This window comes from Suillus bovinus (genome assembly GCF_016758785.1).
Source record: "Suillus bovinus strain UH-Sbo-P2 chromosome Unknown EDB93scaffold_26, whole genome shotgun sequence".
Taxonomy (NCBI): Eukaryota; Fungi; Basidiomycota; class Agaricomycetes; order Boletales; family Suillaceae; genus Suillus; species Suillus bovinus.
In genome coordinates, this window is record NW_024542082.1 from 204,900 (window position 1) to 226,887 (window position 21,988).

Genomic DNA, 21,988 nt, shown 5'->3' on the forward strand with positions numbered 1-21,988 from the left:
TGACTCCGACCGTTTACGCATCCTCCACGACACTCACGATACACTCGGACACAAGGGTTTCTATTCTACTCGACGGACGATAGCAGACCGTTTTTGGTGGCCCTCTCTCGATACCGATCTCGCCTGGTATCTGAAAACTTGCCATCAATGTCAAATTCGGTCAAACGAGAAGGTCGTGCTCCCTCCTACTGTGTCAATCCCCGCTCCTCTCTTTCGCAAAGTTTTCACCGACTCTATGCACATGCCACCATCTCACGGCTATTCGTATGTCGTCCAAGCACGCTGTTCATTGACGAATTGGCCAGAGTTCCGGATGTTGAGGAAAGAGACGGGACGCACCTTGGGTGCATTCATCTTTGAAGAGATCTTATGCAGATGGGGAGGACTCGAGGAGATAGTAACTGATAACGGGACGCCCTTTGTCGCCGCGCTCGACTGGCTCGCTCAAAAGTACCATATCCGGCACATTCGGATTTCGGCATACAATTCAAAGGCCAACGGCGTTGTTGAACGATCGCATCGTACCATACGCGATTCACTTGTCAAGGCCTGTAACGGTGACATTACTGAATGGCCCACTCTAGCTCACCACGTTTTTGGGCTGATCGAGTCACCACGCGAAAATCCACAGGTCACAGCCCGTTTTTTATGGCACACGGCATCGAGCCTCTCCTTCCTTTCGATATCACCGAAGCTACTTTTCTCCTCCCCGATATCACATCTCAACTCTCCTCGGCAGATCTGATAGCCATACGCGGCCGTCAACTGGCCAAACGAGATAAAGATTTAGCCGTCATGCATGCTCGAGTACTCAAAAGTCGCATCGCATCTATCCGAAACTTCGAGCGTCGCTTTGCAAACACTATCCATGACTACGCATTCAAGCGTGGTGATCTCGTACTTATCCTCAACAAGAAGATCGAAGCGGCGTCGAACGCCAAGTGCAAACCACGGTACTTTGGACCAATGGTCGTCGTCTCGCGCTCCCAAGGAAGCTCGTACCAGCTTGCAGAGCTCGACGGCAGCATATCCAAACTCAAGTTCGCCGCCTTTCGTCTCATCCCATATCACCCTCGCTCCCCCTCATCCATTGAAGTCACGCAGTTCATCGACCCTCAAGCCCTCGCAGGAGTCAATGACGAGCAGTCTTAGATGCGTTCTTTCTATTTTTCTGCTCCCTCTCTCATTTTTTCTCTCTCCTTGAACCGTTCTATCTTATTACACATATTTTAGTTTTATTGTTGGAAGATCGACCGAGGGCGGTCGATATTCAAAGTAAGGAGGGGATGTAAGGATTCCATATCCTCTACACCCCGACTAAGGCTTCATAATAAGATTCAAGGACTTACGTCTCGACATCCGCGTGACTCACTGATGCGAAGAAGCATCACGCTTCGCGTCCGAGTCACGCGGACACATTCTCTTTCCTTACCCTCATCTTCTCGTTATTCTCAACGACCAGCTCGGTCCTTCACCCTCATTCATACTATACCCTGGACTCATCACCTAACTCTCTCTCGTCATTCTTTTAGTTTCACTCCTTTCGTCCCAAAAAGCAGTCAAAAACCTAACAGCTCTCGTCATTCCTGTGCACGGCGAGCTCCCTATTACTACCTTCATTCAAAAACTAACATACTTTAACTCATTTCCGTTACTCCTACCCTGTCAGGCTCAACGCCACCACTCTCCGTCTCATCAAAACTCTCCCTTTCGTAATAACCAAGACCCTTACCTTTTCATAGATAAAATACGGCCTTGTAGACTCGTTTTGAACGTTGGTTGATTTCCCCGCTACAAGCTCGCGTCCGATCCTAAGAACAATCCTATCGCTTTGAGTTACGCCATTCCCTTATCGAACTCAATAGCAGCACTACAACAGTTAGAATGGAGGTATAGAGGAGAATAGAATAGGCTCTGAAGGAGCATAAGGACATGGCGGAGGAGCCATGATTGACAAATAAAGAGAGGAGCATCTAGCGACGTATCACATATGAGGAAGAATGGCGACTTCTACTCGGACATGGACTTATCATAGAATTTTTTTTTTTACGATACTATGGACTTTTACCTACCTAATTTCTCGGTAGATGGCTGGCTTGGAAGTTGTTCAGGAGAACAACAGAGTTTAGAAAGGGGGTAATGTTATGGTTCCCTACCCTCCACTTCACTTTGTCACAGTGTCACCTTTCACACTGACACCTTTCACCCTTTCATACCTTCACCTTTCACATATGCACCTTTCACATCTTCATGTATCACAGAACATTCCATCACATTCCACGACCTTCCATCATATGACTTCTCTATGATTATTCCTATTGGACATTTACATTGTAGCTCCGCTTCAATACTCGTATATAAGACCTGTAGATACATCATGTATTCTCTAACTTGACCTTACCAGTTATCTGGTTATTGTTTAGCAATCTAGTACCTTGTGTATTGGGTTGGATCATAACAGATCGCCTCTGGCTTCGAGCAACCCTCAAATTTACAGAGAACTGTGTCTTTTGATTTGACACCATGCCAATGCAACAGGTGATCTGCGACGAGGAGCTTGTTCATCTCTACAAACAGCCCGCAGGGCTGGTCTGTCCAATCGCATGCTCATATGCAAGTCATCTCTGCGGGTAGTTCATTCGTAACTTTACGGAGTGTCTAGAGTAGGAATCATTGAGTTCCATCGCCCCAAATCTCCTCATCCAAAGAAGATTACCATCAGCATCATGGGTCCTGTGGCAACTAATATCGACCGGCTTCGGGTCATGAGCAGGGGCAGCCATGATCACCGCACTGGTGTCTGCTAGTCTGTGAAAACCAAACTTGCCCTCTCTAATTTCTCCTTCTTCATCGTCCAAACATCTGCGCTTGCGCATGGTGGGTGCAAGAGAATAATCCAAACCGTCTTCCTTGGATTCACCGGATCGGCGAGTTTTATGCTTACAAGGTTGGGCGACTGCTGCCCATCAAAAGTTGAGGAAGATGGCTCCAAGGCGGTGCCATCACTCAGATACATTGTAGTGTCAGAGTCGAACATGGACGGCAAAAAAGTGTCACCATCAGTTGTCGTGTCCATCATGGCGCCAGCGTATGTATTGGTAATATATGTCGTCATCAAGGGGGTAGACACTCCCATCTGTAAGTCTGCATTTTGCTCTTGGGAGAATGGAAATTGGAAGCCATACGAGCGGGGATCTGCTGCTACCAAATGCTCTAGGTTAGAAAGTAATGTCAAATAAAACTAGGTCCATTCGTATACAAACCATCACCAAAGCCAGGCTGGGTCCATGCATGGCCTCCAAGCGATCCTTGAGGGGCAGCAGTGTGCTGCAGAGAATAGTATTGGTTCAGGCCCATCGGGGGAAAATGCGGGAGACCAGCCACTGGAGCGGTGAACTGGTTCAACGTCGGAAACGACGTCTCATGATCTTAGACACCCTGAACAGCCGTAGACCTAAAAAATAAGTGAGCAATGGTGGTCACTCAGTTGGGGTACCGCATACCGCTGTTGCGCCTTCAGTTGTTCATATTCTGCGCAGGTATCAGCCCATCTACCAAAGGCCATCAGTTTGAGTTGATGTTTTGAAGCATAAGCACATACTCAGCCTGCATGGCAGCCACATCGTCGGGATGAGCCAGATCTCGGACATTGTCTGAGACCATGTTACCAACGGCTTCAGGTTCGATTCTAGGTACAGAACACGGAACAATAGACTGGCTAAGATGAACCGCGCCATTCGACTCGAGAGCAAACACCAACCTATCAAATGACATCTGAACACTGTTGTATGAGGCACGAAACGTGGAAGGCATTGTTAGCACACAAATACACCGACTTGATACATTGGTAGACTCACATAGACATATCAATGATCTGAACAAGTAAAGTAATATCAAGTGGCTAAGATGAAGTGTAGAAGGAAAGAGACGAGACGTAGAGAAGTGAAGGAGAGGAAAGTGCTAAGTTTTTAACTCACAACATGTGGAGAAGTGGTAGACAAAGCATGCTTGTGGACATGTATTCTTCCCTGACAACAAGTTGAAAAAAGGCAAGTGTTTATGATTTCTTCACCATACAAAATATACCTGTGGACTCCATGAATTGCGATCCACTGCTTTCAAGTATCGTGCGCGCATCAATCTACAGATCATAAATCTTCCACGCATCCTTTGTATACCTAGTTTGTCAGCATAATGTAAGCACTGGCGCGTCTCCACCAGAAAAAATGACATCGCATGTGTAGCGATAAACCTCCGTCAAGGTTCCAAGCTTCACAATAATGTCCTTCTCAGAGTGTGTAGCCATGGCACACTCAACTACAATAGTGAGCTTTGGCAGCAGGCAGCTGAATGCTGTGCGGTAGAGAAATAGCAGATGCCAAGGCGCATAACATCACAAAGACCTAAGAATTTCCATGTGCAGAGTCAGTCGTATTTCGTGAGTTGCATTTTGAGTTGTAAACGTACAAATATTATTGATTTTTCTGTGTCATGACCCAACTTATTCTTTATCTTTGACATTGGAATGTGAGCACAATACTTTTTTCAAGTGGAAACCATGATTTGACATTACCGTTTATATGAAGAATTGGCAAGATACCTGGCGATGAGATGGAGAGCAGTAACAATTGCAGTGTTCTCTGCACTTCCTCATTTACAAGATACAGCACATGTTGGCTGAAGAGTCAGATCACTGTCAAAGCATGGATTTGTGCTCACAACATCACGGTGAAGCCTGTATTGGCATTTGAACACTGGTGTAGCCAAAATTGGCTCCTCATCATGCCGAGGAGCTGGCTGTTATTGATGACTAACAGTATGATGTCGCAGATAAGTATCTGAGCCCTGAACAAGGTAAAAAACTGGAGGTACGACCGCTATATGACTATGGAAAATGGGAGGGAAGGGAGGGAGAAGAAAGAAAGAAAGAAAGAAAGGTAATAAATACATATGCACGGACTAACTAAATATCAGCATCGGCAAAAGGCGGATTGTGGATAGCACGACTGTTGAAAAGCAACACTTGCAACAGCGTCGAATTTTTATGCACGTAGTGTTCCCAGGTGCCTGAAGTCCAACGACCAATAGCACAAATGTGCTCTGGGGATACTCCTGCAGCAGCCAGAGAGGTAGCTCCGCCAGCGTGCATTGAGTGACCTGAAACGCTGTCAGGAAAAAACATCCGAAGACATCGGATGAACCAAGAACACGTCAGTGGTTTCCCATTCTTTCGCAACCAAAGAAAAGGGTGCAAAGGGAATTTTGAGTCACACGCAACAAGGAAACACGTAAAGAGAGGAAAAGGATCAGAGCCGATCAGCACATGCTGAATGACCACCCTATTTCCTTCATACCGCATATCCGTCTTGTCACGTTGGATGAAGAAAGAGAAATCCGTGTCGGAGACTTGAATGGAGGTGTGAAGAGAAAACTTCACAAGATCTCTGATGGAGCGATCGTCGGATGCTACGAGTTTGCCCAGACATAGAAGACCGTAAAAGCCGCAGTGAAGTAGAGTAACCCACAAAAGGTCATTGTGAGTTAAAGGATGTGATAGTGAGTGTAATACGTGCGATAAATCATCATGCAAAATAGGCTCTTTGCATATAACCAGTCTTCCTAAACGTCGAAGCGCACCTTGCAGAGTGCGTTTAACTAAGAGAGAGTGCCTGGATTGTCAGACATGAGGGAAGTGAGGTTCCAATTGATTAACGATTCCGGAGAGATAAGCTTCGACTGAACGAGGTTGTATATGATGCGACATGAACGTAATGAAGTAGGAGAGAGTATCGGGAGAAGGGTCAATGGGGAGATGGTGCATGTTGCAGAATGCAACATAAGAATTGAGGTGCGATGAGTAAGCATGATTAGTGCTGTTTTCGAGGGCCAATCCTAGCAAAACCGAGCGCTCAAAGATGAGACGCTCCAGGGACCAAGAAACCCTGTTGGGTTGTCTGGCCCTTCCTGATACCAGAATCATTTTTGGACCACCCCCAGCGTATTTCGAGGGGGTTCAAAAGGGAGGATAGTTAATCCAGGTGAGGCATTTTGGGCCTCAGCATTCTTCCAGTGCGATAAATGGTCAGCGACCATGTTGTCCATGCCCAAAATGAAGAAAATGCGAAAATCAACCTGAGCCGCCAAGATAGAGTCCACTGCCGTCATAAGGAGCCAGTTGTAAGGGGGCAGAGCCGCAAGGGAGTTGAACATGGATACAGAGTTAAGGTTGTCAGTGAAGATGGCAACCCACTGATTGGGTTTCAAACGCCCTACTGAATCAAGTAAGGCGGCAGTGACGGTCAAAGCTTTAAAAAAGAAGATTGTATTGGTTGGCGCAATTCCAGGTAAGGACGATTGAAATCCGGTGTTGAGAGAAGGATACCAAAAAGCCAGACCAGACCCTGATGCGTCAGTGTAAACTCTCAGAACATCATCCGAAAGTTGCGCAAAGTTCCAAGTGACGGATTTGAAGAAAAAGATTCCTTCAGCCGCGCGCAGATGGTTAATTACCCAAGAAAGCTCCCGAACAACGTCCCTATTGACCCAAAGAAGAGCTTTCGAAACGAGTTTACCTGAAGTCTTTGCGTAAAGAGCTGAAAGACCAGGCTGAAGAAGTGGGTAGACATTGAGAGCCCAGTTAAGCCAACCAGCTAAACGCTGAAAGTCTCAAAGAGACCTTCATGAACCTCGTTGAGCGAAATCTGACAGTTCTTGGATAAGACGAGTGCGGGAGTCAGGTGACATGCACTCGCGCATAAGATTGGGATCAACGTCAAAACCAATGATGGGTAGCTCCAGCCCAAGCACTTGCTTCTTCTCCTCATGTGGTAAACCGATAGCGTCCCAGAGTCGAAGGAGTTTGACAAGGTTTGAAGGAAGAACCTTTTGGTACGGAGAGTAGAGCTCTAGACTGTGTTTGTCTTTGAAAGAGAAAGAGTCGTTGATGTATATATAGAGGAAATGAATGAGAATCTTGAAAATCGCAATCCAGATGACTAAAGCCATGAAAGTGTGATAGATGCGCTGTGAAGCTCTCCCTCCGAATATGTTTCTTCGATCAACATAACAACGACCTTGAAAACTAACAATTTGCTTAATCTGCCACAGAGGGTGCATAGGCATGTGACGGTAAGCCTCGGACACATCAGCCTTCCAGAGATTAAGAACAGCATGAGGTCGATTGCATCTAAACACACGCAAACCATTTGCCAAATCATGGACATTGTCTAAGGTGACGCCGGCAATGTTGTCATGAGTGATCATCGAATTAAGCGAATACTTTCCCGCACTGTGGTCCGTGACCAGCCTGTGCTTGTTGGTACCCGGTTTAGGTACAGCATGAATAGGCATGCTGTACATTCCCGGTAGCAGGTCTGGACCAAACACTTCGGAATATCGCTCAACTGCAACCTCTTTCTCAATCTGCTCTTGCAGAAAGTTCCTTTCGGCATCTGTCTTCGGAGGTCTGTCAGAATTGTTGTATATAAGTGGCCAGTCATTGGGGTGAGTATCAGCGAAAGGCCAGAAACCTTTGCGAAGTCCAGTGCAGACTGAACGAACGAACAGCTGGTTAGGATGATCTGACAGAAGAGATTCGAAAACGTCAACTTTAATAGGAGTGTCGACTTTAAACAAAGCAGGATTATGATGAATGGTGTTTAGGGCCTCCATATTCAGGAATTCACATGCAGGAGGACGTGGCATAGGAGCTGCTGACTCTGTCCAAAGAGCGGTACGGCTGCAACCAGAAACTCCTTCTCCCCATACTCCTTTGTGTTTAAAACACTGACCAATTGCAATATTTTCATTTAGGTCCCTTGTTCGGACACTCCATCTTCCGATGGAAACCTCTACATCCTCTCCAGTCACAGCAGTGAGCGAACCTACACTTGCCGTCGGCCTTTGTACAGGTTCCTCGATTCCATTTATGACAGGGATCATCCCTTCCTCCAACTCCTTCTCGCCTATTCGATCTTCCCCCGGAACTAGATGTGGATGAGGAGGAATTGGCACCAACACCAAAGGAGGTGAGGAAGGTCGTCCTGAGATGTTCAAATTGGGAATAATCATTGAGGCATAAGTTTCTTTGCATGGCCATTTGATTTCTGACAGACCAGTCAAATTCGATGACTCATGAGTGAAGTCGGACTTCCATGGCGTGAAAGAGTTGGCTAATGTAGGTGTTATACTGTGTGAACTCTTCTCATCATTGCGGGAAAATGAAAGAGATGGCCTCAATGTACATGGAGAAGGCAATATTATGGTCCGACGATGTTTTGATTCCTCCTGAAGATTTAGAGACTCGGAGAGCGAGCTCAATCTCATCATCAATGACGTGGGTTTTCTTCGGGTCAAGTTCAGTCGTGTGTGCTGAATCGAGGACTTTGGATAGGTCGACGTATTTCCAGGGTACAATGTTGAGCCATTCGCTTGGCAGGAAAGGCGGACATCCCGGTGTAGACAAGATGTCATTGACGACACTCTTTGGGTCAGCGGCGAAGTTCTCAAGCTGCTGATAGGTTTCTCTGATATCCTGCAGCAAAGAGGCAAGCGCTGAAACACACTTTTGAGACCAAGGGAACTTGGTTGAATTGACGGTTTTGGTTCGCTTGAAGGAGGGCTCATCATCATTCTCGGAATCGGACTCAGCTCTAGATTGTCTTTTTCCACCCTCAATCTCTTCGACATTGGCACTTCCCCTATTCTCTCTATGAGCTCCCTCTTCCTCATAAGTCCCTCAATGCTCACGTCCCCGTTCTGCTGCTTGGGAGTTGGATGCATCGATACTGTCGAGCATTCTGATAAAAACTTCAAGGGATTGGCCGACATCGTTTCCGTTCCTAACTGACGGTGACTTGAGTAAGACTTCTCTGATTGCAAGTATGGTGCAGGCTTTTCCATTTCATCCAAGATGATATTCATTGACGAGCTTGTTGCACTGTTCAACACAGGAGAAGTCTGTCGTACCCTCCGTATATTCCGTCGAGGTAGTGGTTTGAGATGTCTCTCCATTGTCTGACATGAAGAAAGAATTTTCTGATGAAAACAAAGTTTAAGAAGTTGCTCAAAATTAGCTAGTGAAGCGACGTGAAAAGTTAGAAAGAGGGCCACAAGTACAATCTAACAAAAGGCATACCTAGCGAAGCGACAGGAGAAGTTAGAAAGAGGGCAGACCAAAAACTAACCCGAGTAGCTCGCTAAGTAAATGATACTCCACTATAGGAGCAAAGGAGGCTAACACGTGGAAAGATCGTACTGGTCACAGCTACCAATAACCTGTACGTGTCACACCCACCCGGAGTGGAAATATATTTGAGTCAGACTCAAACAAAAATTTTCACGTCGTTCGCAACGACGCTGGGTATCACACGGCTCATTAGCTTAGTAATAAATAAAATTAAACCCAAATATTCGGTTGTGACAGTCTGATGAGATCACTTCTTTTAGATGTGGCAGTGTTGTGAATACCCACTACCCACAAGTCGGCACTTTCACAAAACTCGTATTTCTAGTTACTTGGACACAATAATTATTATGACTCTAATCAAGTCATTGCGAGGTCGATTGAAATAGAATTGAGTGAGATCGTTAAAAGTGTTGAAGTCGCGCAAAAATGTCACCTGCCGATATGTGCCGTGACGGAGTTTCAAATACATTTCAAATTGGAAGTGCCGACTGTTGGGTGCCGCAGTGCTGGTCATGCAATGGGCTGGTTCGCATTCGCAAGTCGAGCAGTGGTAGGCGAGGAAAGCTGCGAGCTTCTTCCTCAGACCCTAACACATCCAGGCTGTAATTCAGGGAATTGCAAATGGGCTATACAGCTGTACTTTGTATTTTAGAGGATACTGTACTTTTCACGGTACGAACGAAAATTGACAAGTGATGTTATCCAAAACGGCATACCGGCATCTCCCAAATTTCAAACTCCTCGCTTCGCCTGCCAGGTTACGAGTCTACCCTCCCTCCACGTAGTAGAGAATTCGGAGCTCTGAAAACACTGGATACCGATAAATTGCATCGACAGTCATGTAGATCGTACAACATACAAATTGATACCAAACTAATCAACAACCTTTTAATATCTAAACAGACACAAAAACCTAGGCAATTGCAAAATATTTCTCCCACACAGTCTTCGACACGATATGCTTCGGGCACCTGCGTCCTGTCCATTTTTCAAATTGCGCATAGCCCTGCTCCAGCAGCACCTCAACCCCCATAACCCTCGCCCACTTGGGAGCTGCACTCTGCGCGAGCATAAGAAGAGGTGTCGAGGCGGGTTTGTATGCCATATCTACAACTACGCCATTCGCGGTCGCGTCAAACAACGCTGAAGGAAGAAGTACAGCCCCCGGTAGAGTGCTGTCAGTAGTTGTCGCACTCGCTGGGACAGTGGATACAATGACGGTTGGTGCAGGCCCTTCAACAGGCCAGGCGTCAAGCGTCTCGATCAGCTTGACGGGGGCATCGGGGAATGCTTCGACGAGCACCTGCGCCTTACTTGCTGTCCGGTTGAACACGTAGATCCGCTGGGCTCCCAGGGACTGAAGCGCAAAGATGGCAGCTCTGGCCGTTCCTCCTGCACCGATGACGAGAGCAGCAGCAGGCGCACCCATAGATGGCGCTCGAGAGCGGATGGATTCACGAATGCCGAGCCAGTCGGTGTTATCTCCGCAGAGGATGCGGTTTCCTCCTTCGATTACTGGTATGATTGTGTTCACAGCTCCAATAGCCTCAGCGGCTGGCGAAAGCTTGTCAAGCAGGGGTATGACGTCGAGTTTGAAAGGAATGGTAACAGAGGCGCCTCCAAAGTCAGGAGCAGCCAAGGTGGCTTTGATCTCTTCACCGACATTAGCTGTCTCCAGAAGCTCGTAAGTGTGGGGAAGCCCGAGGACCTCAAATCCAGTGTTGTGGAGAGTCGGGGACATGGAATGAGCTATGGGATTTCCGAACAAGAAGTGGCGTCTCGCAGGAAGCTGACCCAACAGGTTCAGCGCTTTCTGAATCTGCGCAAAGGAAAGCTGCCCAGGTGCTGCCTTCGAGGGGAGAAGGGGGTGCGTCACGGGGCTCAGGGTCGCATTCAGTATACGTGACATCTGACCCTCCACGCCCATGTTGATCGCAATGATCGGTTTCGCACCTCGCTGCAGGTTAGCCTTTGCAACGAAATCATGCAACGCAAAGTTGTCCTGCAATGTGTCCGCCTTTCCGACAATCTTCACAATGTCCCCGAGTCGGCTCGCAAGCGCGTACTTGCTTCTCACCACATCCTCATTCCACTTCATCTTTCCACTCCAGTCGTGCCACGATGCGATGATTTGGGAGAATCCCTTGCGAGCGGCGAGTTCTGTAATGAGCTTCTCAGATGCAGAGATCTCCACATCGACATACTCCACTCCAAGTCGCAGCGCAAGCCCAAGAAGCTCAAATGCGTCTTTCTCCGAGTTGTCCGGAAACACACCGCCTTGGCCGATCGTGCGCACAGTGAATATGATCGGGAGACTCGTGGTCCGGCGTAAGGCAGCGAGCTGTGCGGAAACATAAGCCTGCGAAGGGATAGAGCTCAATGCGTCAGGGGCGCGCAGTAGGTCCACACGCAACTCTACTGCATCGACGCCCGTCGTGAGGTCTGGCATGTAACGCAAAGCGGGCATCACATCGGGATAGGTGAGTGCCACGAAGTAGCTACGCTTCCCAGCGGCAACATTCTCCGCGAGGTTCGGCTGCCCTGTAATGTGCTTAAAGAAACGTGAGAGCTCTGCATTGGTTGCCTCGCCGCCGTCAACGGTTATATGGTTGGTGAAATCGTAATTGGCGCATTCAACAAACCATGGTTCCCGTCGTTTGAATACCTCGGTAATCGGCTCGCCGTACGCAGGACGTGCACTTTCCTCACCAAGGTAGGCCACAATCTCCTCGATGTCCCTCAGGACATGCACGACCGGGCCAGTCTTTGCATAGTTCTTCAAGATATTCCTAGCTTCAGGCGTCTCCACAATTCCTCCACCCATACTGATCACGTGTCCCGTTCCAGCTTCCTGAATAATCTGCTTCAAACACTCCGTCTCTGCGTCACGGAACGCAGGCCACCCATTGGCACGTACGAACTCGCGTACGCCAATGTTGTGTTTGGCTTCGAAGTAATGGTCTGCGTCGATGAATTGGCGAGAGAGAGCAGCACTCGCGAGTGTTCCGACGTGTGTCTTGCCTGAACCGCGCATGCCAATGAGGATCACAGATGCAGAGGCTGCAGGGGAGGGTGTTCCGAAAGTAGCAGCGGTAGAGCTCTCAGCGCGTGGGAGCTCAATGCCCCCGACTTTAATGCCTATCTGGATATATATATCAGGACCAAGCTTGAGGGAGAGCGAAGAAAGATATGACCCATACCTTGTTCTCCAAATCATCCCACCAGTTAGGCCAAGTCTTTTCGACGCAACGTTTCTCCTCGATGATTGTGTCGGGTACGATAGTACTCAAGACGCTAAACGCCATCGCGACACGGTGGTCGTCATAGCAGTGTACGCTCGCGCCACGGGTCAGGGTATTGAATGGGCAACCATATACCTCAAGTCCATCATCCAATTCTTTGGTCTGCACACCAAATTTGGCTATGAAGGTTCAGTCAGTCATGAGGGTGAGTGAACAGCGATTAGACACAATCAAAGCACCCACCCAATTGATCAATCATCGCCTTGATGCGATTGCACTCCTTCACTCTCTGGTTCGCAATCCCAACAATCTTCGTCGTGTTCCCCTCCCCGCCCTGCGCAACGGCAGCAAGGGCGCACGCTGTCAAAAATGCGTCCGTCATTGGTTCCATATCCACCTCTCCAATCGCTTTCAGCTCGCCCCTCTTCGGACCAGTGACGGTCGTTTCATTTGCAGTCTGCACCACCTCGCACCCCATGCGTGCAAGTACATCTACGGCGAAGCGAGCATCACCCTGCAAACTTTCGCTTCCGATGTTCTCGAGCGTGCACGTTGTCCCCGTGATGGCAGCAATAGCAAGCGGATACGTCGCGCTACTCGCGTCGCTTTCAATTGCGTAGTGGGCAGGGTTCATGTATATGCCCTGAGGAATTCGGTAGATATCGGTCCCCGGGTCGCGCGTGACAATCACTCCGAATGTGCGCATCATCGCAATTGTCATGTCGATGTATGGTTGTGAAATTACAGCGCCGCCCACGAGTTCGAGAGTTACCGCCTCCCTCGCATACGGCGCGCAGAGAAGGATGCTGCTTACGTACTGGCTAGACACGCTCGCTGCGAGACGGATCACGCCGCCTTGGAGTCCTTTTGGCGCAATGCTTAGTGGCAAGCAGCCCTCGGATTCATTGTAGGTAATTTCAGATCCGTTGGCGCGCAGCGCATCTACGAGAGGGCCAATAGGCCGCTGTTTCATGCGAGCATTGCCTGTGATGACAGTGGCAGTCCCCGCATTGGCAGCGGTGGAGGGAGACACGAGCGTGCAGACAGTGGTGAGGAAGCGTGCAGCGGTGCCTGCATTCCCAAGGTAAATTTCCTGTCCTGCTGTAGGGACTTGAAGAGCTCCTGCGCCACCTGTAACCACCAGTGTTTCACCCCCGTCTTCCCACGCAAACGAAGCGCCCTACGCAAAACGAGTTAGCAACAGCAACGATGGATGGAGATGAAACAGCAAGACCTTGAGCTCTTGCAATGCCGCCATCATCACTTGTGTATCATCCGAATGTAATAAATTCTTCAACTTGCACGTGCCCTGCGCAAGCGCGGCCAGTACTAGGGCACGATTAGAGATACTCTTGCTGCCTGGTGTCGCCATCTTCACATGTTGTGTTCCCGGTAAAGTAGCACTGAGATCGACCTTAACTGTAACAGCCTCTGAAAGCGCCTTGGCAATAAGGGCATCGTCAACGGCTGTCGCTTTCTGCTCGTATGTGGCTCCAATGCGGGAGAGGATGACCACTTTCTTCTGAGGGCCGGAGTTTTTCTTGTCAACGCGCATGATATCCAGGAGCCTGTCGACACTAAGGTCGCGAGCGCCAGGACATCTGCTTACTCTCTGATCTGCCAAGCTTACAGGCAACCCATACGCTCTCAGACACCTCACGAGTCTTCCAACAGCCACCTGCTTCAATACGCCCATCCCCCGAGCGACTTCCGCCTCAAACATCATACCGATACTGACGCATTCTCCGTGGAGCATATGTGGCGTGAGAACAGCTTCGATGGCGTGGCCAATTGTATGTCCAAAGTTGACAAGGTTACGGAGTCCGGTCTCGCGCTCATCGATAGTGACGATATGGGATTTAACATAGATACTACCTCGGATAACGGAGAGGAGGAGAGATTGAGAGGTAGAGCGCGTGCTGATGTGACGACCTGCAGAGCCTGTGGAAGGCGTGCGAATAGCATTGTAGATCAATTGAGCGTTATTTTCGAGGGAAGCGAATTCGGTTTCATCCCATATAGCTGCGGTCTTTAGGGGCACGTTATGAATGGACTTTAGGAAGCTAGAAACAAGCGCACCTTGACGACCTCGGCCATACCATTGCTAAACTCACGCTCTGGAAGGGTTTCGAGGAATGCAGCATCAATGAATATGTATTCGGGCTGCCAAAATGCGCCGATGAGGTTCTTGCCAGCAGGGGTGTCGATGGCGGTTTTTCCGCCCACGGAGGAATCCACCATTGCAAGAAGTGTGGTGGGGATCTGGACAAATCGCACGCCACGCATGCTGTAAGAAGGTTAGCAGTAGCCAGAGAAGAACGCATCACAGGAAGGATTAGGAAGATCGAGGATGAGACGGGAATCATGCAGAAAGATGGATCGTGATGGATAACTTGCAAGGAAGTCTAGATGGTTCACTCACAAGGTCGCAGCAACAAAACCAACAAGATCACCGATGACACCTCCACCAAGAGCGAGGATGACGGTGTCACGAGTGCAGCGCTCAAGGAGGAGAAAGTCTTCGATATCGGCCTTTCCTTCACGAGACTTTGTCGTCTCTCCAGGCAAAATAACACGAGAGAGGAAACGGGGTTTCGCAGAAGAAAGCTGAAATGCGAGTCAGATTGAAATGCATGGCAATAGATGAAGGAAACGAATGGAAAGGACACGCGCCTTGTTAATCTCTGCACTAAAAGCCTTTTCAAAGGCAGAGAGGTAGAACTCGGCTACATTTGTGTCTGTTACTAGGACATACACAGATGCAGGAAGTGTGGTGAGCACTGTACGTGCAATGTATGGGATCAAATGAAAACCACAGTGGATGGACTCTCGTCCAAGGATGGACACTTTCAAGATGTCCGGGACGGTGTCCATGATATGTTGTTTTATCTGCGATCAAGTCAAGGGAAGAAGGAAAGAGAGAGACGCGATGCGATGCGATACGAGCCGAGATTATGCTTAAGTACCACTGAAACGCGATCAGTTGTGGTCTGATAAATGTTGATCATCACGCCGCGCTTAATCTGGGAATAAATCGGCTCTGATACGAATTGACAACCCACATGACATTTCGCGTTAGAACGAGCACAAAGGCGGTGACCATTAGCCTGGATGTAGCATGCATCACCGCTATTCCCTCACTAAACCAATATGCCACTGTTGCAGTGCTCCTAAACCTTATGGATTTTAATGCAAGGGTCACTTTAGATGGTTACTATTTAAAGATCAGCGGTACTCGGGTCCCAACGGCATCTTAGAATTGAGCTTAAGGCGGAGACGGCGTTGTGGTGAATGGCCTGGCGTGTGCTTAGTGCGCGCGTTGGCATCTTAGTGCACACTAAGGCAGGGTATACGTCTACCACTCCGTCGTCGTCGTCGTGCCGAGGATCCAAGGGCATTGCAATTGTGGTTGCAGCCTGTGACTCAACTAGATGCGTTATAGTGCACTCGAGTAAGATTAGAACATGAAATAACAGTTTGGCATGTACGAGCCCATCTTACTTTCTATACGACACCTTACAGCAGCTTGGATCACAATTCGCTTTTCAGTCGGGTCGCTGCCAGGGAACCTTGGCCACATGACTCTTACGTACAGTCCTCTGAATGTGCACTCCTCAAGGCCTCACCCTCTAAACGCCGCTTCATCAGCGATAATAACGATTGCGGTGCCATTGGTTCGATAACATTGACTCTGAGAGCAAACAACTGACTTACATGACTTCGGCGGCCTAGTAATTGCTTAGCCAGCCCTTGGATACTTGGTGACACAGTGCTAATTCGAGATGTGGGTAAGAAAATGAGTTCAAGCAGTTAGAAAACATATACATTCGTGTTTCACCTGAGTGAAGGGAAAGTTTCATTGTGATTCGGCATGGGTGAACCGTATGGGTGGACAAGTTTGTGACTACTGTTCACACGTCAGCTGAATGAAACACTCTCGAGAAGATCAGTTATCCGGTAGATTTCTCGGGTCACGGATAAGGTTCATCGTATAGAATTCCTTTCGTCTATCCGGGTCCCCATGATATACATTTTAGTGCAGAAACGACGCACCCTGAGTCTTCCATTCGAATGAGTTTTAACCGGTAAGGTACCACTCCGAGCCTAATCCCATGGATTATGCACAACAGACGTAAAGGCTGCAGCAGGGCAAGTAGGTATGCTGTGGAATGAAGGGGCGATTACAGGATGAAAAACTAGTTTGTTTCTAGACTGTATGTGTTCTTCTCCAACTGCAACATCTCCTTGTCAGAAGGATTTCCAGATACACTAATTTAATTCATACCTCGGCTTCAAGCTCCCTCCTGACTCTATATTCCTCATCTGCCTTGATAACTAGATGGTAATCATCTAGGTCCTCAATCACGAAAGGATCCTTCTCGTTCATTGTGAGCAATATTTGCTTAACAGCTGAGTCACTGTAAGCGTAAGTGCCAACGATCGGTCTATGGTTCCTTTGAAAGACGAAAAATGACTGCAAACCAAGTTAAAAGCACCCCTGCGCATGGTGAATCACCTCAAAGGGGGTCGAATACACGAGCGCACCTTTAATGGCCCTCATGTTTGAGCGACCGCTTCTCTGACAGTAAACCTTACAACTTTCCACGCAATTCCGCAGTCTGGTCTACTGATGTTCCCAGAAACGAGGTATAAAACACACCAATCGTAGTCAATGAGAAGAAGGCAGAACTGTTCTCAGCGTTGCCGTGAAAACGTGCGCCTGAAGGCAGTGGTTGGTGACGGGCGCGTGAGTAATACAAGTGTTACAGCCCGGCCGAGAATGGACCCGTCCGAGTCAAGCACACGCATGTCCTTCTATTTATGCCATCATCCTCTTAAGTATCTATGCTGCCCCTCGCGAGCTGCATCATTTCGAATATTTCTCGACCACCACGACCCATTCTTTTCAGCAAAAACGCACTTGGTGTCCGCACAGACTCCGTAAGTGATCCACTTTGCTGTGCACCTACTAGACCCGCAGCGTCCGACTTCCCGGAGAGTTGCTCAGCTTGGAGCCAAGACGGTTTTGGGTGGACGATTTGAGACTAGCTTGATGTTTCGCATTATTTTGTTGCACCGAATCGCTTTCCGGAATCTCCCCCTGAAACTTATCGATTGAAAACTGAGCTGACTTTGATAGGCAGAATAATTTCCGCCCCTCGCTCCGTCACCATGTCGGTATTGACTGGAGCTGTTCCCATCGGTGTGTATTTTACTGGTTGAAGACGACTAGAATGCTGACCAGCATGAAAGCTACCACCACGCTCAGTGCTATTGAGCAGTCCAAACGATTAGCGGCATACACTGCTGTGGACAAACACATTCTCCCAGAACATAAGGTGAGTCCCATTTTCATCTTCATCTGTCTTTTGGAACTTATTATTCTTTGCGGCAAGGTTATCGGAATAGGATCTGGTTTGCACGTACTACGGCTGGGGTAGCCTCTTATTTACCGCTTTTCAGGATCTACTGTGCCCTATGTTGTGGAGCGAATCGTTGCACAGGGGCGCGAGCTCAACAAGAGTCGCGTGTTCATTCCGACTGGATTCCAGTCGAAGGAGCTCATCGTCATGTCGAACCTCAACCTGGGCGATGTCGATCAATTTCCTACCATTGATGTCACCATAGATGGTGCTGACGAGTAGGTTTCTTCTGATCAGAAAGGTTGCTAAGCCTGACGACCATCAGAGTTGACCTTGACCTCAATTGTATCAAAGGTGGCGGAGCCTGCCACTTGCGAGAAAAGGTGCTCGCGGAGGCTGCGAATACGTATGTTCATAATCATATATAGAGTCTCGGTTGTCTTATCAGTGAGCTGTAGATTCATTGTGGTAGCCGACTATCGCAAAAATGCGGAGGTCCTTGGGACGAACGTGCGTGCCTGGTCTTTCAAGTGAGAAATGTCGTAATCATCATTTGCAGTTCACTCCCGGTGTTCCAGTCGAAGTCGTGCCATTCGCATACGCCCAAGTTTTGCGTAAATTGCGCGATGTTCTGGGTTCTCCCAACGCTACCCTGCGCATGGCAAAGGCTAAAGCTGGTCCTGTGGTGACAGACAATAGCAATTTCGTCATTGACGCGCCGTTCCCCAAAGAGATCATGATGGACCCTTCTACTGTACGAGAAATTTTACTACTGCCTCAAGTTCATATTAATCGCGATTACTGCAGATTTTGGCAAAAATCAAAATGCTCACAGGTGTTGTGGAAGTTGGTCTGTTTTGTGATATGGCTCAGGCCGCATACTTTGGTAACGAGGTCAGTGAAGGCGTATCTTGTCTATTTATATCTCTGACGTCTGACGTCAAAATTTTCAAAATTTGGCAGGATGGCAGCGTGACTGTGAAGAGCAAAGTCGGGTCTAAGGTCATCGAACAATCAATCCCTGCTTCACGATGACAGAGCACAATACCCTATTTTCGATCGTGGATCTTGTACACGAGACTAGTTGAGGAATGGATATATGGAGCGGATTCAAAGTATAGACCAGTTTATCTTACACGAAGTCTTGACCGAGCAGGGATTGGGACACCGCTTTTAGGCATACACCACCTGCAACACACGCATATAGAGGCCCGTATCCCTACTGCATTGAGCTAGATCTGAACGAGAACACACTCAGTCAACATTGGTTACTCTTGAAGAATTCTCAAGTAAACTCTAGTGTCGTACAACGTTAACTCTAATAGATATTATACAGAACTTGAAAGACGCAACACTTCAAATTCAGCATGGACAGTCACAGCAGCTGCACCACATCAAGCTCCCGCTTCCCTTCGCAACAACTAGCCACCTCATCCCCTCATCAAGTCGATCTTGTCTCCACCGCCAACATCACCAGTTTCAATCTCATACAACCTTTTCCGTCTCAAATTCAGGACATACTCTATATCTGCAAAAGATAGAGTACTTAAGGAGCATAAAGGACCAGGGGGAGGAAGGCAGGCTATGTAGTGTAGCCGAAAGGTGGGGATACCTTCTAGAAAGAAAGGCAAAGGTGGAACTCAACTCGTCACTGAGTTGGGGACCAACGTACATCTCAGCACCACAGTCATTTCACTGACATCCACTGTAGGGGAACGCCCAATCCCGCACTTTATTGTCTAGGCACGGTAGTAGGTCAAATTTCGTTGATCAGTCGTTGTTTCACGATTCGTGCGTTTTTTCTGTTTACCATCAATATATGCATGAAATAGAACGGGAAACACAAGAGGGAGAAAATTTAGTAGCATTCAATATCAAAGGTCATTTCCAAAAAGAACCAGTATAGTCCTGGAGGCCACACTTTTGAGATTTCCTCGCGCTATCTTGATAGCAAAGGAAATTGTGAGCCATACTTCCAGTTTAGGCAATGCAACAGTCTGGGGCCGGCGAGTATGTATAAAAAATGGCCAATCCTCCTAGACAATGAATGGTGCGAGGTTCATATTCGAATTTGCCAGTAGTGTTTCTCCTACAGGAAAGAAGGCCAACATTAGCCGGGTAATAGCTATCGGAGGATTCATCGATAGCCGTATCAGTCGGGGTGCGTGCTGTTGGAGAAACCTGACGCAGAGCCTGTACACGGGGCAGAAAGCATTTAACGTCAGGATACTAGAATCGCGATCACGATCGTATGATTTTCCCGCATACAGCGTCATCAGTAAACAAAAGATACAACGGGGACAACTCCTTGATGCTATCTTTGTTCTTAAAATGCGCAGGGTTCGGACCAATCACAGGAGAGCAGTCATAACAACTCTCCGACGACTCCAAAAAGCTCTGCAGACTTGTGAACATTCTCTACAGCATAAGAAGCATAAATTTTACCTTTCAATTATACTAGCAGTTTGTTGTGTCAAGTCCGAGTCTGATAAGCGCTTGATGGAGATGTACGAGCCAAACTCAAGTCAGTGCGGTCTTTGGATACATCCTGTATATCAGTTACAGTCACTATAGAACAAATGTCGATCATAAATCACTCATCCTAGATATTCTCCAGAGGTATTCAGAAATCAGTTTGTGATACATCTTGCTAACGCCACTTCGGGTACAATCCTTCAAATCGTTCTGTAAGCAAAATTCAATGCGCGAGAGCGACATCACATACATGTACACCCTAATTGACCAACGCGCTGGCTGTCGATGCAACGCCTCTGGCTGCGTGAACTTTTATAATATTCCACGATTTGCCTGTCTAACTTTTCCCACTTCCCCAAGCGATTCATGCGCTTGATATCCATGTCGATGATTTTGATATCAAACGAGCCTATTTGCGCGGATTTGGGCCGGATAATGATAGAGCAATCCTTGAACGTCGCTGAAAGAAGGTATGCCATAAGATAATGCCGGAGGTGACCAGGACTTGGGATTGTATGATTCCAGTAATGATAATCAGACTGGTAAACTTTGACGAAGTCCTCCCATTCCTCCATAGAAGGATCAGGAACCGAAGACCCGAGACCGTCACATGGAAAACCTGGCAATGTTTGTGTGTATAACTTAGATAAGCCCTCTATATCGAGTATATCCAGTGTTCGTTGCAAAGTTGATAGGAGGGAGAGAACGGGACTGTCAAGAAGTGCCTGCGCAAGAAAGGATGCGAACGATTCCCGGAGATTCTGAAGGTCAGTCGATTTGTCTGCCGTGAAGAAGCGTGCCAGCGATTGTACCAAGTAATCCTATCCAAATCTATCAGAAATCTGTGGAGTGATGCACTGAAAGCCTACATCGTCTGGTTTTGTCATTCTGCCCTCGACGAAGAACCGCAAGTTATTGAGAGACCCGTCGCTTTCATACCACCCAGCCCACAAAGCATCCAAGGCCTTCCTAACACGCGTCTCGTCGCAAGAGAAAAGGTCCAAGGGACAATAGGCCGTACCTACGTACCCTTGCTCCATTTTGAAGCTCATATGCATACAAAATCTGCAAACTGCTGTCTTCAAAGCGACAGTCTCAGGCGAGAGGTGGCATTCTGTAGGTAAAAATCCCCATTTCGGCTAAACAAACAACCAGTCAGATCTACATATAATCCCAATAGATTGACGATCACCTTGATTTCCATTGCGATGGACAAACCCCCAATGAGATCCGTAGCTAACACACCCTTCTTCCTGTGAACATCAATCTGGTCCATCTGCCTTCTCCCTGCTGGGCGATCGCCATCACGGAGGACAACAAGTGACCTAAGCCAATGTTCATCGAGTACCACCATCACAAGACTCGGCAGAAATTTAGAAGGAACGAGTTTTGAGATGATGTTCTCTTGGAAGGCGATCATAGGATCGTCTGGTTGTTCAGTGTCGATATCTAGCGTGTTGTCTGATGACCTGTGAGTGACTTTACGGAGACGTAGGACATGATCAGAGAATTGGACATTGTGAGGTCCTCGATACGAGAATACGATAGTCGCCCCTCCCTCAGAGATATATGTCCAATCCTCAGGTTTTGTTTCAGTAATCAACGCTGGAGTCATTGCAGGAGTTGGGCAAAGATAGGCGTGCTTTGCGACCGATAATTGATAACACGTGCTGCATAACCACAACAAGCGCCAATATGTGACACAAGCGCTTTTCGGAAGT

At 47.9% G+C, this 21,988-nt stretch overlaps 6 protein-coding genes across 6 annotated transcripts; 1 reads left to right on the forward strand and 5 right to left on the reverse strand.

Annotated features, from left to right (window-relative positions):
- Positions 1-5,976: 5,976 nt before the first annotated feature.
- On the reverse strand, positions 5,977-7,005 carry EDB93DRAFT_1085024 (uncharacterized protein; the record flags this gene model as incomplete). Its single annotated transcript, XM_041445878.1, has 2 exons — positions 5,977-6,665; positions 6,687-7,005. The coding sequence occupies 2 exons, from the start codon at positions 7,003-7,005 to the stop codon at positions 5,977-5,979; spliced, it is 1,008 nt and encodes a 335-aa protein (XP_041307879.1).
- Positions 7,006-8,206: 1,201 nt separating this feature from the next.
- EDB93DRAFT_1085003 (uncharacterized protein) lies at positions 8,207-8,509 on the reverse strand (the record flags this gene model as incomplete). The annotated part of the gene is made up of 1 exon (XM_041445876.1): positions 8,207-8,509. A coding segment is annotated over one exon (303 nt), but the record flags the coding sequence as incomplete, so codon positions are not given.
- A 1,417-nt stretch (positions 8,510-9,926) lies between these two features.
- Positions 9,927-15,440, reverse strand: EDB93DRAFT_1205730 (EPSP synthase-domain-containing protein). Its single transcript, XM_041450985.1, has 7 exons — positions 15,103-15,440; positions 14,852-15,036; positions 14,509-14,716; positions 13,664-14,458; positions 12,673-13,609; positions 12,388-12,608; positions 9,927-12,329 (listed from the first exon to the last, which is right to left on the reverse strand). Exons 1-7 carry the CDS (start codon positions 15,301-15,303, stop codon positions 10,101-10,103), a joined length of 4,776 nt encoding a protein of 1,591 aa, XP_041307881.1. The 5' UTR covers positions 15,304-15,440; the 3' UTR covers positions 9,927-10,100.
- Positions 15,441-16,625: 1,185 nt separating this feature from the next.
- EDB93DRAFT_1084955 (nucleotide excision repair TFIIH subunit) lies at positions 16,626-16,876 on the reverse strand (the record flags this gene model as incomplete). The annotated part of the gene is made up of 2 exons (XM_041445871.1): positions 16,626-16,661; positions 16,715-16,876. Coding segments are annotated over 2 exons (198 nt in total), but the record flags the coding sequence as incomplete, so codon positions are not given.
- A 725-nt stretch (positions 16,877-17,601) lies between these two features.
- Positions 17,602-18,827, forward strand: EDB93DRAFT_1250271 (ribose 5-phosphate isomerase A-domain-containing protein; the record flags this gene model as incomplete). The annotated part of the gene is made up of 9 exons (XM_041452991.1): positions 17,602-17,632; positions 17,683-17,768; positions 17,826-17,844; positions 17,893-18,070; positions 18,118-18,198; positions 18,251-18,302; positions 18,352-18,546; positions 18,600-18,686; positions 18,756-18,827. 9 exons carry the CDS (start codon positions 17,602-17,604, stop codon positions 18,825-18,827), a joined length of 801 nt encoding a protein of 266 aa, XP_041307883.1.
- A 1,167-nt stretch (positions 18,828-19,994) lies between these two features.
- On the reverse strand, positions 19,995-21,967 carry EDB93DRAFT_1205736 (inositol-pentakisphosphate 2-kinase). The gene is made up of 5 exons (XM_041450986.1): positions 21,460-21,967; positions 21,137-21,406; positions 20,518-21,088; positions 20,238-20,465; positions 19,995-20,189 (listed from the first exon to the last, which is right to left on the reverse strand). Coding segments are annotated over exons 1-4 (1,266 nt in total). The 5' UTR covers positions 21,883-21,967; the 3' UTR covers positions 19,995-20,189; positions 20,238-20,463.
- Positions 21,968-21,988: the final 21 nt, after the last annotated feature.

Bases quoted from the DNA above. Each gene is read 5' to 3' on its own strand.
- EDB93DRAFT_1205730 (XM_041450985.1), bottom strand. From the start codon at position 15,303: ATGGACACCGTCCCGGACATCTTGAAAGTGTCCATCCTTGGACGAGAG. The intron at 14,717-14,851 runs GTGAGTGAACCA...ACCTTCTTACAG, and splicing joins GGTTTTGTTGCTGCGACCTT to CATGCGTGGCGTGCGATTTG. The intron at 13,610-13,663 runs GTCTTGCTGTTT...CGTTTTGCGTAG, and splicing joins CGGCATTGCAAGAGCTCAAG to GGCGCTTCGTTTGCGTGGGA.
- EDB93DRAFT_1205736 (XM_041450986.1), bottom strand. From the start codon at position 21,882: ATGACTCCAGCGTTGATTACTGAAACAAAACCTGAGGATTGGACATAT. The intron at 21,407-21,459 runs GTGATCGTCAAT...TTGTTTGTTTAG, and splicing joins CCATCGCAATGGAAATCAAG to CCGAAATGGGGATTTTTACC. The intron at 21,089-21,136 runs GTAGGCTTTCAG...AGATTTGGATAG, and splicing joins GAATGACAAAACCAGACGAT to GATTACTTGGTACAATCGCT.